Source organism: Tupaia chinensis, unplaced genomic scaffold (genome assembly GCF_000334495.1).
Source record: "Tupaia chinensis unplaced genomic scaffold, TupChi_1.0 Scaffold149666_1, whole genome shotgun sequence".
In the NCBI taxonomy this organism is placed as follows: Eukaryota; Metazoa; Chordata; class Mammalia; order Scandentia; family Tupaiidae; genus Tupaia; species Tupaia belangeri.
Window position 1 is genome coordinate 180137 of NW_006209511.1, and position 16581 is coordinate 196717.

At 40.1% G+C, this 16581-nt stretch overlaps 1 protein-coding gene and 1 pseudogene across 6 annotated transcripts in view; one reads left to right on the top strand and one right to left on the bottom strand.

Moving 5' to 3' along the window:
- Positions 1-7198: 7198 nt before the first annotated feature.
- AVL9 (AVL9 cell migration associated) overlaps positions 7199-16581 on the bottom strand; it is a 95773-nt gene continuing 86390 nt past the window's right edge. For 5 of the 6 annotated variants that reach the window (XM_027769465.1, XM_027769463.1, XM_027769464.1 and 2 more), the window contains exon 15: positions 7199-11187. In XM_027769465.1, the coding sequence (XP_027625266.1) occupies positions 11072-11187 (116 nt within the window). In that variant the 3' untranslated portion in view covers positions 7199-11071. The remainder of the gene's footprint in view (positions 11188-16581) is intronic. The other variant, XM_006171485.3, reaches the window with a different exon arrangement.
- On the top strand, positions 12948-13670 carry LOC102482862 (RNA-binding protein 3 pseudogene; annotated as a pseudogene).

Below are 16581 nucleotides of genomic sequence, written 5' to 3' on the forward strand. Positions count from 1 at the left end.
TTACACATGATAAAAGAGAAGGAGAGAGAGAGAGAAAAAAAAGTGTACCTGACGGTGAGAGGGGTCTCTAGTTTGGGGTCCCAGGGCTGGAGTTGCAGTGGGCAGCCCTGCGTCAGAATTCCTTGGCCCAGGGGCATGGAATATGGGAGTGGGGTGTCTATAGGGTTAAAGGCGTTCCTGGCTGACAGAGAGGGGTCACTGTCTTGAGGAGGTCCCAGGGCTGGAACTGCAGTGGGCAGCCCTGCCTCAGAATTCCTTGGCCCAGGGGGTCATTAGATGGGAGTGGAGCGTCTGTCTCTACATTTGTATTTATCTATGAGATTTTTTCATTGTAGGCAATAGATACAGGGTTTCTCTTTTACTAACTATTCAGTCAGTTGGTGTGTGTCTCTTGACTAGCGAATTTAATCCATTAACATTCAATGTTATTATTGATATTTCCAGACTTGTCCCTCCTTAAGTAGGCCATTGTCTTGGTTGTCTTTTATTCCTTTATTTCTGGCTGTTCATTCTTTAGTTTTCCTGGAACAGTACTCTCTTCAGAGTTTCTGGAAGAGCTTGTCCGGGGTTGGCAAATTCTTTCAGGTTTTGTTTGCTGAGAAGATTTTAATCTTTTTTCCCATATGAAGGATAATCTTGCAAGATATAATAATCTTGGTTCAAACTGTTTCTCTCTTAACACTTTCAATATGTCTTCCCATTCTTTCCTCGCTTGCATTGTTTCTGTTGAAAGGTCCAGTGTTAGTCTGATGGGATGACCTTTATAAGTCACTTGTCATTTCTCTCTTGCCAGTTTTAGTATCTGTCTTTATCTGTGGTCTTGTCCGTATTGCTAAGATGTGCCTTGGGGAAGATCTTCTTGGGTTGATTCTAGTTGGGGTCCTTTGTATTTCTTGAGTAAGAATGTTTGAGTGCATATCTAGATTTGGGAAATTTTCTTCTAGGATTTCATGGAATAAATTTTCAGTGTCCTTATCTGTTTCTTCACCTTCTGGAATACCAGTTATTCAGATGTTTGGATGTTTAATGGAATCTAGTATTTCTCATATTTTATTCTCATGGAGTTTTTTGGTCACTTGTTTTTTATCTTTTTTATGTTTTTTTTTTTTTTTCTAGTCAGAGGTTTTTATCTTCTTTTTCTTTTTTCCCTAGTTTATATTATATTTTATTCAGAGTGGTTAAATTATCCAGAACATTTTAAAATTTATTTTATTTTTAAATTTTTATATATATTTTTTTCATTTCATTTTCTTTTCTTTGCTTTTGAGAGGTTTTTGCTATAGGGCACGTGCACTCACCAAACAGAGAGAGACAGAGAGACAGAAAGTGAGAAATCACCCCCCCCATGGGGATGGCCGCGCCACAATCCCTTCTCCTCCATTCTCCTCTCGGGATCTTGGGCACGCACGCACACGTGCCTGGCGTGAGTTTTCAGCTACCAGGTTTGGGACGCGAATCACGGTCGACTACATGGGAGTCCAGCGACATAGCCATTAGGCTAACTGCTGGTCCCGATTTCATTTTCTTTTATACATTCAATCACATTATTATTTGTCTCACAAAATGGATATTTCAACAGGTGAACATTTCTCCCTAGTACAGTTGATAAAACTACAAAATATCTTCCACAGATAATACATTTCCTTGTGCCATTAATGCTTTGTCTCCCTATTTTTCTTCTAAATGTCATTCCTCAGACCCTCCTCTTTCACACACACTGTATTTGGTATTTACATCTATATACTGTGTTTCTATATCCTTTAGTTAGTTTCAGTCTATGTCCAAGATTGGATCTTCAGCATGGTCTAGTCGACTTTTAATACTTTCAAGAGAGTTTTTGATTTCCTGTATTACAGACTTTATCTCTAATAGTTCCATGTGATTCTTTCTTAGAATGTCCATTTCTTCTTTCATATTGTGGAAGGACTTCCTAATCTCCTGTAGTTCAATGTCTCTTTTCTGTTCTAGCTTATAAAGTTTTCTCACTATAAATTTCTAAATTTTTTTTTTGAGAGAGATAGAGGTGAGTTATTGTGTTCTTTTGATGGAAACATATTTCTTGGTTTCTTCAAACCTGAGGTTCTTCTACTTCTAGCCATTGGGACATGTATTCACTTTTGGATACCTTTTAGGAGAATGTTTCCTTGACTAGGAACATGTGTTGTTTCCCTTTTGCTATGGGCTGATGTGTGCCTAAATCTCTCTTCTGTTTAGCAATGTAGTTCTCATAGGAGGAGCCTCCTATTCAGATGTCTAAGGAGCAGTAGCTCCTTTTATGCAGGTGGCTCGATAAAAAGGAGGACCCCTGAGAGCACAATACTAGGGTATTTCAGAACTTGATTTTAGACCTGTCTAGATCCTCTGGGAGGGCAAAGGATGAGGAGAAGATGACAATATAAGAGGGAAGAAAAGAATATGAATAAGAAAGAAAATCTTGGTTTTGTCAGGGGTCTGGGGATAGAACTGGGGCTCTGCTAGAGAGCTGAGTCCTGTTCTGTGAGGTAAGGAGGAGTAGGAAATTAACAAAAGAAGAGGGGAAAAAAACCTGCCTACCTTCCTGAGAGATATGTCTCTGGGGTTGGGAGAGCTGGAGCTGGGGCTGTGGCCAAAGACTGGCCCTGCCTCAGGGTCTCTCGTTGTCTAGGGTTTTACAGATGGTACTGGTGCTCTGCTGGAGAGCTGAGGACTGTTCTTCCTAGAGGGGTGTCTCTGGGGTTGGAAGAATTGCAGCTGGGGCTGTGGCCAGAGACTGGCCCTGCCTCAGGGTCCCTCGTTGTCTAGGGTTTTGCAGATGGTACTGGTGCTCTGCTGGAGAGCTGAGGACTGTTCTTCCTAGAGGGGTGTCTCTGGGGTAGAAAGAATGGCAGCTGGGGCTGTGGCCAGAGACTGGCCCTGCCTCAGGGTTTCTTGCTAGCCAGGGGCCTGGGGATGGAGCTGGCTAATTTACTTATTTTAATTTGACTAGAGAGAGACAGAGAGAGAAAGAGAGGGAGAGTGAGAAAGCAAGCCACTAGGTCCGGTACTTGAACCATGGTTAGCCATGTGGGAGTGCCCAGTGCCTTAACCACCACACTATCTGCTGGCCCCCTACATGAGTTCTTTTCCCTTGCGGGAGAGGTATTTTCTTGGTTTCTCATATTTCTTATGCCTCTGTGATGGTTTCCAATCATCTGATGAATTATACATTTCTTCATTTCTTAAAGTTAAATCTGAGCGTCCAGAGGCATGCAAGAGGATGTGATCTAAGATCTCTCTGCAGTTTGGTTTTTCTCCTGTTGTGCAGCAGATTCAGTGAGAATTGAGGTTTATTCTGACCCTAATAGTAATCAGATGTTTGGCTACAGTGCACCTAGACCTGTCTAGACAATTATGTGTGGAGGCTAAGCAGCAAAGTTATAAAGGTACAAGTCTGGTGGATCTTGGGGTGTGGAGAATGAAGTCTGAGTACAAACTCTTCATTTGCATAGCCCCTGGAAGGGATTGTTCACAGCTCAAATGCAGGTAACTTCTCAAAGAGCCGGCACTTTACCTCTCCTATCTGGGAGGAGGGAAAGGGTGAGAATTAGCAAGATAAAGGAGAAAGAGACACACAGCCAACCAGTGATGTACATTAAAAATTAAAAAAAATAGGGACCAGCAGTTAGCATAATGGCTATGTCGCTGGACTCCCACATAGTTGACTGCGGTTCGAATTCCGGACCTGGTGGCTTAAAACTCATGCCGGGCGCGTGTGCGTGCGTGCCCAGGATCCCGAGAGGAGAATGGAGGAGAAGGGATTGTGGTGTGGCCGCCCCTCCTGGGGGGTGATTTCTTGCTTTCTATCTCTCTGTCTCTCTCTGTCTGTCTGGCAAGTACACGTGCCCTATAGCAAAAACCTCTCCAAGCTAATAAAATTTTAAAAAAAATAAATAAATAATTACAAACAATTAGAGGCAGTGAGACCAGCAGTTGGCATAATAGTTATGTCGCTGCACTCACATGTAGTTGACCTCGGTTTCAGTCCCAGACCCAGTGGCTTACACTCATGCTGGGTGCACGTGTGTGCATGCCCAAGATCCCGAGAGGAGAATGGAGAAGAGATTGCGGCATGGCCATCCCCCCGAGGGGTGATCTCTCATCATCTGTCTGTCTTTCTGGTGAGTGCACATGTCCTACAGCAAAATCCTCTCAAAAAAAAAAAAAAAAAAAAGAGGCAGAGAGAGATATAATAATACAGAGGGTATCCTACCAGACTGGTGGATCTTGCAGTCTGGAGGGTGATAGTATAGTAATGTGGTCCAGTGCCCCCAAGCCTCCCAGTTAGTGTGGATTATAAGAGCCCATCACCATGCTACCTGTCCCAGTTGGTCTGAAGTTGGAAACCAGACCTCCCACATGGCTTTAGCCTTGTGCAGCAGTGTCCCACCACTTGCACCACCACTGCTATGCCCTATCCATATCTTTTATGCTCTTGTGTTTTTCATAATTGTTGCCAATTTAAGTTGCTTATCCCCTTTCTCACAAAAGTTCAACTGATTGCATGTCTCCAAGACTGGGGAACACCTCTTTATAAAACTTAAAGAGTAGCTGAACAATGCTGACTGCAGGTATTTCAGAGAAGATTCAACTAGCCTGGGGAAGACTTTCAGGAGAAAGCCTGAAGCTGAGTCTTTGATTACTGTATATTACAGGTTTTCTTGGCAAACCTTCCCCAACATCAAGAAGGGTGGAAAAGTGACAGACTGATAGTAGGAGCCAAGGTTTCAGATGGCAAGGAGGCTTGCAGAGGCCAGGGTAGCAGAAGAGAAGCTAGAAAATGAAGTCCACATTCCCAAATCAGGCACTCAGGGCCCACTGCACAATAACTTGTGTCTTTTCATTAACAACAAAGTTGTTTAATGGTTAGCAGTAGTTTTAAACTCTTTGTATGGAAATTCTCAAACATACACAAAAACAGAATAGTCTTTTGATCTCCTATGTATACATCGCTCAGACTCAACAGTGCTCAGCATCTCAGTCAGTGGCTTTTTATCATTTTGGCACAATCCTAGTTCCCGTATGTGCATAGTCCAGTCCAATTTAGTGTAAAACATACATTTGTAAATACCTTAGTCAGGGCCAGCAAGTGGCATAGTGGTTAAGGTGTTGGACTCCCACATGGCCAATGACAGTTCAAACCCTGGATCCAGCAGCTTGAAGCTCACACCGGGCATGTGTGCATATGTGCCCAAAATCCTGAGGAGAATAGAGAAGGTGTTGTGGTATGGCCATCCCCCAGAGGGTGATTTCTTGCTTTCTGTCTCTCTGGCAAGCATACACGCCCTATAGCAAAAACCTCTCAGAAAAAAAAAAAAATCCTCATTTTTGTGCTATGTTGGGATGTCAAGAGCACAGAGGATAGCCATCTGACTTTCTATCCTAGGATATCCCCTGGCTCTTGACTCCAGTATCATGCAAAGTTTGTCTATGCATTCTAGGCAAGGGTTCACTGATGAATTTGGACAGGTTGGTCTTACTACAGGGCTTCCCCAACCTGTATAGATTATCCCAGGCAGAGAAGCCCTTCATGAAGGGTATCCCTTAGAACTGGCTCCATAATCACACTGTCTCTAGATATTACCAGATTCAAAAAGTACTCCTACCTTATCATAATGAAGAGAAGGTAGTTCTTCCCTGGGTGATGAGTCCCCATCACATCCTCACAGTTGAACCTGCAGCCATCACAGCATGTTAACAAGAAAGGGAAGGAGATGCTGGCAAAACCAAGCTCAACTGTCCTCAAGTCATCTCACTGACCCTAGGGCTCTCCTGGTCCACATCAGAGAACATTGGTAACATCATCAAGGAGGCACACATTCCTAGTGGGTAGGAAGTTTGCCTGTTTCTTCTGTGAAGCATGCCACAAGGACTGTTTTGTAGAACAGTTATAACAAAACCACAGCACATAGAAATATACATGAAAATGTGCTAGGAGTCTACAGTAAAAATATCAAGAACTTATTGAAGCTTACTACTCTAGGTAGAACAACGAGGTACTTGGAACAATATCCTATTTTCCTAGGAGGTTCTGTCAACAATGTGATGAAACATTATCATATCAACCCCTGTCTGTTGGTTCTTTGTGGAACACTGCACTTAGCATTCCATAAAGTTAAAGAGCTCTTCCTGTGGAGGTCACCTGAAAGCCGAGGCACCACTATAAGCAATGCCAAAATGAGAGAGTAAATAAGGAGTGAATCCTTTGGTTCATTCTATGTGCTGGTTCCTTTAAAAAACTGAAAGTGGCACTGCCATCCAATCATGAAGTAGGCCAGAGATCACATGGATGATATACGAGGTACTTCTAGAAGGACAGATCAAGTACAACTGTATGCAGAGCAAACAGGATAATTTTATTCTCATTTTTCTTAAAATAAAGATACAACAAAAGTTTTACAATTCAGTATGATTAGACATGATTTATCATTTTTAACACCTTTTAAAAACAAAACTAAAAAATGACAACAGAAAGAAAGAACTAATACAATATAGAAAAAGACTAAAGGGAAACGACTTTTCTGACCAAAACATGTACCACAGCTAAATTTCCTTAGAAACCTTCTGTAGTGTTCTAAGCTAAACTTTCTTAAAAAGGGTTTGTACAAAGCATTTAATTAAAATATTTAAACTATTTCTATAACCAAATGCCTTCACCAACTCATTAATCAAATGCTTCCTAAACTTAGAAACTACTGACCAACTCCCCTGAAACATTTAAGTCTTGATGTTATTTTTCCAGCTATCAAATATAAATATTTCAGAAAAACAACAGGGACCAGCAGTTAGAGTAATGGTTATGTCACTGGACTCCCATGTTTGCGTCCTGGACCTGGTGGCTTGAAATTCACACCTGTCGCACGTGCATGCGTGCCCAAGATCCCGAGAGGAGAATGGAAAAGGGGTTGTGGCATGGCCATCCCCCTGGCGGGTAATTTTTCACTTTCTGTCTCTCTTTCTGGCAAGCGCACAAGCCCTATAGCAAAAAACCTCTCCAAAAAAAAGAAAAAAGAAAAACAACAATATTTTTTAAGCACAGATGCTTTCTTTAAGCTTCTATGACCTTTTCTGGCTCAGAACCTGATTGAAATGTACGATTGTTTATATTGCACACACACAAAAAATTTTGAGCAGCATACTATGTGTGTAAGAAGCTGATGAAAAATAAAATTTAAAAAAACCCTAAATTTTGTGTTCTTTTTACATGATTTAAATATATAGTTTCTATTATCTCTAAGTAAAAAGGTAAGCTTTAGGAGAGCACAGAAATACAAATGTATTGAGTTTTACAAAATATATCCAATCCCTCAAACATGCACAACCTTTTAATTTTGGAGTTACTATACAAGGGAACTAGATTGCTCTCCTTCATAATAAAATCAGAAAATCATGTGTGCAAAGTTTTACATGAAAAGACTAAGAATCACACGTCTTTTCTTTATCCTTGACAAGTACTTACGGAATGTTAGAAATTACAAAAAAAAATATCCAAAGTTATCAAATCCAAAGATTTAGAATGAATCAGCTTTGAATAATTAGGGCAGCATTCTCAAATTGTCACGTTGAAAGGCTACCAAAGCCAGGAATGATGGGCAATCTCTAGTTAAAGATCAGAGCATGATAACACTGATGCCATTTAAGAGTCAACTCTTCAATAAAATAGGCAACGTTTAGCATCAATGACCTTAACAAGCTACTGTAACTTCTGCAAAACTTTTCTCACAAAATACAATGAGAAAAAAAAAAAATTGTCTGCCAAGAGATTAACCTTAAAGCTTCATTTAAAAACTAGCAGACTGAATTCTAATTTCTTTCTAAAAAATTCTTAGAACATTTAGCACATTAGATACTGCTCTCAAAATACTTCCAGACATTTACTACCTTGTTACTTAGCCATGCAACAGCTCACTTCTCTCTCCTCAATTTTCTCTCTGGCTTTCCAAAGAAAATTATTCTAAAAAACATTAAATGTTCAGTACAGAACTTGGAAAGGAAGATAAATTTGAGGAAGTCATATCATATGCTCTGATTTTCATCAAGGTATATTGCTGCTGTGTCTCTTAAAGATGAAAACTATTGTAGGACTTGGAGGCTGTGAAATACTAATGGATTTGGGGCAGACTATACATATTGAGTCAAATAGAGCCTAAAAATATTCTAAGCTTTTGTTTGACACGCAATTTTTCCTATTTTTCCTAGCCCACAACTGGTAACTTTAACTCTTTCTTCCTTATCTGTTCGTTGTCATTACGATGCCTGGAAGAAATTAAAGAGTATCAGGGACTTTTTCCAAATACTACGAAGTCATTGTGATGGCAGTTGAAGCTACCATTAAACTATAGTTGTAGTCTGTGCCTGGCACACCTAAAAAAGGATGGCTGACCTTTGCTCTCTCAGGTCTACTTACATATACTCAGCTCTTAAGATACACATCCCTTAGCAAGCTTTGGAGCAACGTGGCCACCAATACACTAACTTTGACCAGTAATATATCAGAAGATGGCCCAGAGTTGTCTCCTATGGCTCACAGAGCCAGTGTCTGGAGAAAGGCTACCTACCGCTTCTTAGCTGTAGCCTAGAGTCCAAGTCGGAAGTATGCAAACTCACAAAAGAAGGGGCCAGACTTCCTGCCTTCAATTGTGTTCGCTGCCTTAGGACCCCTGGCACAATATAGTGACCTAGGATTCTTGAAAACTCCTTATACTTTCCAAAAACTGAAGGAATACAGGGGTGTTCTTCTGACCATTTTATGACTAAACTTCTGTCTCCTAATATATTCATTTATGTTGACAGCCAGTTAACTGACTACTGTGAGAGTCAAACTCTTAATTAGAAATGATAATAGAAAGTTCAAAGTGTACATTCAAATGGGGAACAAGTGATACTAAAGCAAACTTAAATATTTCATGTAACTTTTTATTTCAGTGGATTCCAAAATATGGGTTGGACTGCTTTTGAATAACTGAAGACAGGAATTTGCCCTCATCACACAAACTAAAGGACTAACCAGTATTTGGCCAGCTGACCCCTCACAGGGCACCTAGAGCTCCTAGCAGTGTGACTTCCAGTAGTTGACAGGTAACAATTACACATGGATACACTATCATACTCCAATGGTTGGTATAGTCTCATGAAATAATATGTTAGAATTCTTTACAGACTCAATGCAACATGGATTAAAGTATCTTTTCAGGTTTTATTTAGTATTAGTTTCTTCTCTTCAAATAATATTTCCTGAGAATGTTAATTTTCCTGGTTAATTAATGGAATTAGTAGAACTAATGGAGTCTTCACATTAAGCCCTTCACCTGATTTAATAATTTTTAAAAAGAATCATTTTATTTTAAATTTGACCAGAGAGAAACAGAGATAGAGAGAGGGAAAGTGAGAAAGGAAGCCACCAGGTCTGGGACTCAAACTGCAGTTGGCCATGTGGGGAGTCCAGTGCCTTAAATACCATGCCACCTGCTGGCCCCAAGTCCTTCATTTTATTGTCACTGAATTCTTGAGTTATGTTCAAAAGAAAGCATGCTTTTAGATTTGCTGGACTTATGTTAAAACACACATTAGAAAATTTAAGAGTGTTCAGATTATGTCTTAATGTTTTTTGCATATACCTCAGGAGATTTACTTCTCAAACATTTCTTAAGAGGTAAATCAAACATAACTGGTGTCCTTCTAATTAGGTCCCTTATTTTCCCAGTACTTCTTTGTAGCATATGTAGATTATACTCATAATGTATTTTCCAAGTATCCTTTGTTATTGAAAAAACAGTTTGCTCCCTGTTAAGTATTCCTGGAGAACACCCAATCAAAGTCCACTGAAAAGCAAAAGTGAGAGCAGAGAATGGTAAACATATGACAGCCAGTTATGTACATCTCATCAGTCAATGGCACACATGCATATGTCTAATATGAAACAGGTGACTGATATCATAGCTAACGCCTTCTCATCCCTCTTGCTTTTCAACAGAATGAAGTAAATGAAATTCCTATTTAATAGTTATGAATCACTTCACCTTTCCTTTATAAATATTTTTGGAAGGGGGTAGGGATCAATTACGGGAGGATTCTCAGCAAAGTAGGAAAGTCAAGAGCTTCAGAGCTTTATGAAGAATACGAAGAGAAAACCTGTAGAGCTATATGTACCCAAAGGAAACTATTCAAAACAACAGGAGGCACAAATTCTGAAAAAAAAAAAAAAAAAAAAAGAATGTAGAAGACTGTGACATACCAAGGGCTGACAAAATGAACACATAGATCTTTGAAAGTATTGTCCCAGAGATACATTCATATTAAACTGTTTCCCCACCAAGGTGGCCATCACTATGGCATTTTTCTGTACACCCACTTGTATAATTAGGAAGAGAAGGAAAGCACAGTAACACTCCTTGAGGTCTCAAAGCAAGTTTTTAAGGATTTGGAAAGAACAAATAAAAACCATGAAAACAAACTCCTCCATCCTCAGAACTACTAACTCTGACATTCTCATTTCTATGAAGCAGTGAATTGGTAAATACATTTTATGGGTAGAAAATAAAGAAAAAACATCATATAACTCAGCAAAACAATAAAACCTGGACTGTATGACCCTTTAACTTTATAAGCACATTTGGGGCCAACTTTAGACTATAGAGACAAGTTAAAATAGCAATAGAACATAATTTTAGCAAATAAGTTACAATGACCATCTAGGTATTCAAAAAGCAAAACAGAACAAAATTTACATAAATAAAATTTTATCTAAAGTAAGCAAATGTGTAACATCAAAACTGAAAAATAATCAGAAGGTTCACTGTGTGTTTTAATCAGGCTCAGAATGAAATCAAAATAGTCAATTTAAACCCCAACCTGGAAAGTCATCCCTGCTATGGTTGTTATTTCATCCTTTCAGCATCGTGAGATTCATTTATAGAGAGTAAGCATCCATGTAAGCAGACAGATTCCTGTTTTATCAGTCCCTTGCTGTGGACCCATGGCTGGTAAAGAACAGTCTGGGAGTAGCAGCAGACAGACACTGAATCCTAAGAAAGCAACACAGCCTCTGCAAACTTACTCAGGGCTTCCCATCAAGTGACTCAGTGAGACTTTGCGGGGTGGAATTGGTGAAAGTAGAAAGCCATGAAGACATAGCTATCTTGGCACTGGAAAGAGCTCCTCCAACTGACTGGCCTGATAGAAAGGAGAGGAAAAAACAAAATACAAAAGAAAGATAAAATAGTGAGAGACCAATGCTAATTAATAAACATTAATACACTGACTGCACAAATATGTTAACAGATACTAAAATAACATTTAAATTTCTAGTTTCAAAATAATCCCTTTTCATGCTGAATGCCTTATAGAAAATTGGAGAGTCGGCAGGTAGCGCACTGGTTAGGGGCAATGGACTCCCACATGGCTAACAACAGTTCAAGTCCCAGACCTGGCTACTTGCTTTCTCTTTCTTTCTCTTCCCCCTACCCCACCGCCTCACTCACTCTGTCAAATTAAAATAAATAAATAAATAAAGCTGAAATAAAATAATTCTTTTTTTTTAAAAAAAAAGAAAACTGGATAATTTCTGGATGCAGAACCCTACTCTCCTAGGCATTCTGAAAGTATCCATCAAACTGTATCTTTTTTGGGAGTGGGGGTGGGGATTTCTGTCATAGGCCAGAGACACAGATTGAAAGTAAGAAACCACCCCCCAGAGGGGATGGTCACGTTGCAATCCCTTCTCCATTTTCCTTTCAGGATTTACAACTCATTTACAACTCTTTTACAAACTCACACTAACCCAGTGTGAGTTTCAAGTCATCAGGTCCAGGACTCAAACTGCAGTTGACCATGTGGGCATCCAATACCTTAACCACTGTACCTGCTGGCCCCAAACTGTTTAATACTCATAGTGCTAGCTACATAAGAGTCATCAATAATGGGAGGAGTGGTTAGACTGGTGTAAGGAAATTTGTCTTTCTCATCTAATTTTGTCATATTAAACAAATAACACGTGGAGTTCTATCTGCCTCAAGCCTATTTTGTTTTAAAGGGCATAATCTCAACAAAACCCTGGCTTTTGACAGAAAGTGGAAGAATATGAAAGATTTACTGCTGAGTGAAGCAAGTCAGGCTATGAAGGAGAGACACTGTATGTCCTCACTTAATATATACTGAGTGTCTGCACTCTATGACTGAAATTGATTGACCTAAGGTTGTACAAACACAAGAGATGGGGGTTAGTGCCAGAAGTGGAGTGTATGGAGAAGAGGGACCTAAGGAAAGACATTTGGAGGAGGGATACGGAGACAGGGCATTGACAGGATGGGGAGGTGTGGTGCTATTGGTGGAAGATATTTTGATCAACTGACTGGGGAGAAATGTTCACATATTGAAATGTTCACTTTGTAAACTAAATAATATAATTGAATGTATGTAAAAAAATTAAAATAAAAAAATGAAAAAAAATTAATGCTAAAGTAAAATTGCTGAAGTCAAATCATATACTTCCTACTGTTCTTATAGAGAGGAGTATAGATGAAATTTGGCCTTAGAATTTAATTATCAACATCAGCATCATTTAAAAAAAAATCAAGTAACAATTCATACTGTGTATCTGTAACAAAGTAGAATTTTTCTATTAAAAATAAAAATTCAGGGAACCAGCAGTTAGCGTAATGGCTATGTCGCTGGACTCCCACGTAGTTGACCGTGGTTCGTGTCCCGGACCCGGTGGCTTAAAACTCACGCCGGGCGCGTGTGCGTGTGTGCCCAAGATCCCGAGAGGAGAATGGAGGAGAAGGGATTGCGGCGTGACCATCCCCCATGGGGGGTGATTTCTCGCTTTCTGTCTCTATGTCTCTCTCTGTTTGTCTGGCGAGCGCATGCGCCCTACAGTGAAAATCTCTCAAAAAAAAAAATTCAAAGGAAGTCAAATAAGTCAAATGCATCATGCTATATAGATGTAAATGCCTTAACTCCACTCTTTTATATTAAAATGAACCTAGCTATAGAGCTATGTGTTCTGTGTCATTAAAATGACTTTAAGTGTTCTCTTGCCCTGTTCTCTTTGCTCTTCAGAGCTTGCCTTGTCCGGTCCTTTTACTTTTTAGTTTCTAGTTTTTCTCTCCCTTCCTGAAATTTACCCTACAGGACTCAAGTTCACTGCCATGTCCTCTGAAGAAGGGAAGCTCTTCATGGGAGGGCTCAACTTCAACAGCAATGAGCAGACACTAGAGGACCACTTCAGCAGCTTTGATCCTAGCTCTGAGGTGGTCGTTGTCAAGGACCAGGAGACTCAGTGATCCCAGAGTTTTGGCTTTATCACCTTCACCCACCCAGAGCATGCCTCTGATGCCATGAGAGCCACGAATGGAAAGTCTCTGGATGGTTGCCAGATCTGTGTGGACCATGCAGGCAAGTCTGCCCAGGGAACCAAAGGGGGTGCCTTTGGAGCTCATGGTCGCAGCTACTCTAGAAGTGGTGGGGACCAAAGATATGGGAGTGGCAGGTAAGATAGTTGAACTGGAGGATATGGTTATGGGTATGGATGGTCAAGAGACTCCAGAGGCAGAAGCCAGGGTGGTTATAATCACTACTCAGAAGGAAATTAGAGAGACAATTATGACAACTGAGATGAGAAATGCACATATAATGTAGATACATAAGGAATAACACTTTTGATCCAGGATTGTCCTTCCAAATGGCTGTATTTATGAAGATTTTTGAAACTGCACTGAAACATCTGTTTTAGTACATCAACATCTATTTCTGAACTGAGCACTCAAGGTGGCTTGTTAAAAACCTTTCAGAAAACTCCATGCATTTACAAAAAATTTTTTTCTTCCGTTTACTGACAAGTTTTGGGACATCTGTAGAGTAGATATTTTTACTTTCAACAGTTTTTTGTTTTTGTTTTTTAAGTTTGGGCTATCAAGGATTATGGATTCTGGTTAAAAAAAATTTGGTCAGACTTTTAAAATAAATACATATCTAGGGATATTTCAAAAAGCTAAAATGTACACATGGTATTTATCATGGTTAGAAAGAGATTTCCCAGTGTTAAGAAATCTGCACCAAGAACATTATTACTTGGAGGTTTTGTTTTAAATACAAAATCATGGTCCCGATTATATAGAAGAGTTTCTTAAAAGTGTGAATGTGAATTTTTTTTTTAATACTGGAAGAAAAGAATATTCTGTTGTGTCTCATATAGTGTTTAGAATGTACTTCATGGAGCTGATTAAAAGATGAAACATGGGGAAAAAAAGAGTTCTCTCACTCTCTCTCTAGGTATAAAGAATGTTGGAGCTATAATGACCTCTTCATAGAGATTACCTAGATCTGGGGCTTTTGGATTGTGTTCAGTCAGGGCTAATAAACTTCTCTCAGGAGCTATGGAAGGAGATAGGTAGGTCCCACTCTTCCATATTGGTATGACAGAGCAAATGAGGCAGAATGTAAAGGAGTGGTGAATCAGATATAACTGAGAGTTCTTAGCACTTCTGTGATGTTTAAATTCAAAACTATATAAAAATAAAATGTTAAGAACATAGAAAGGAACAAAGAATTTCCTTAGATCTATATGAAACTATTTTAAAAATATTTGAAGTGAAAAAAAGCTGGGTGGAGAAGACTATAAAAAACATGGTAGGGACCAGCAGTTAGCGTAATGGCTATGTCGCTGGACTCCCACGTAGTCGACCGCAGTTCATGTCCCAGACCCAGTGACTTAAAACTCACGCCGGGGGAACCAGCAGTTAGCATAATGGCTATGTCGCTGGGCTCCCACATAGTTGACTGCGGTTCGCGTCCCGGACCTGGTGGCTTAGAACTCACGCCGGGCGCCTGTGCGTGCATGCCCAAGATCCCAAGAGGAGAATGGAGGAGAAGGGATTGCGGTGTGACCATCCTCCCTCGGGGATGATTTCTCGCTTTCTATCTCTATGTCTCTCTCTGTCTGTCTGGTGAGTGCACGTGCCCTATAGCAAAAAAACCTCTCCAAAAAAAAGCAAAAAACAAAACAAAACAAAAAAAACTCATGCCGGGTGCGTGTGCATGCGTGCCCAAGATCCCGAGAGGAGAATGGAGGAGAAGGGGGATTGCGGCGTGGCCATGCCCCCTGTGGGGTGATTTCTCACTTTCTGTCTCTGTCTGTCTCTGTCTGGTGAGCGCACGTGCCCTATAGTGAAAACCTCTCCAAAAAAAAAGAAAAAAAGTATGGTATTATTTGTCTGACTCTGGCATTAAGGGTAATACTGGCCTTTGCAAACGAATTCAGGAGAACTACTTCATTCATTACTTTCAAAAAGATTGTGTAAAATGAGTATTATTTATTCCTGATGTGGGCCTTGTGGCAAAGTTTTTTAATTTAACTTTTTTTAATCATTTTTCAGTTCATTTTCTTTTATACATTCAATCACATTATCATTTGTCTTACAAAATGGATATTTCAAGAGATGAGCATCTCTCCCCAAAAAGGTTGACAAAACCACAAAATATCCTCTGGCGGAAGCCATGCAGCCAACACGGGCAGAACATGGAGAGCTGCCTCTCATGTCTAACCAAGGCTTGGCTGAGAAGAGCTGCAAGCAAGGCTGCAGCCATTAGCTCAAGGTTTCAACTGTGTTTGTTGTGCTGGTTTGTGCTTTCAATCTCTTTGCCATGAGCTTTACTGTCCTTACGGTACCCCAGTACCCCATAAGGGTAAAATAACACCCCCAGCCTTACTGTAACTTTTACAATAATCCTGAAGGAATGTGGATCCCTAAGGCAGTGGTGAATGGGAATTATTTCCATGAGACTCACCCCACCTGCCTGGAAAATGTCAATAAAGAATGCTGCATTCGCTTCTCCTACTGGGGATTGCATAGATAGCATTAGAAAGGTTTGGGTTAATGGAAAGCTACTAAATTGGTGAAATGACCTCAGTAACTAGGAGGAGCTCAGGGATTTATCCACGAGGTACTGATACCCCAAACAAAGACCATGAGTCACCACTGATCTCAGGACAAGGAAAGACTGCTGCTCCCCGAGCCACAGCCATTGTATAGAATGGTACTTAGAGGGTCACAAGTACACAATAACCATTAGGTCAGTTGTTAACCTCCTTACCCCAGAGATAATATAGATATTAGTATATATTAACCTTATCTTTACTTAACCTGATAGGATTTCTATCTAAGCCTTTGTAACTGGCAATCCACTGCCACCCTAGGCTGAGGCTGAAGTTCTCAAGCTGGCCCGGGGGTGAAGTTAACAAGCTGGCCTGAGACTGAGGTTATCAAGATTCCTGAGAGTGGCCTCACCCAAAAGACCTTTCCCGGTAATCAAGATCTAAGGAGAGAATGCACCAGACAAATAGACTCCCTCGCTCTGAGGTTTATGACTGTTTATGCCTAAACAAAACAGACATGGTTTATGACTGTTTATGCCTGAACAAAACAGACATCATGTTTTATGATTACTGTTCCTATGCTTTGAATACTTTACTTTTTAGAGTAAAATCTTTTACTTCCCCTCACTCCTCCTACTCCTGTAAAACTCCCCCAATAATATATATATCTCCTAGCCATTGAGGCTGCAGTC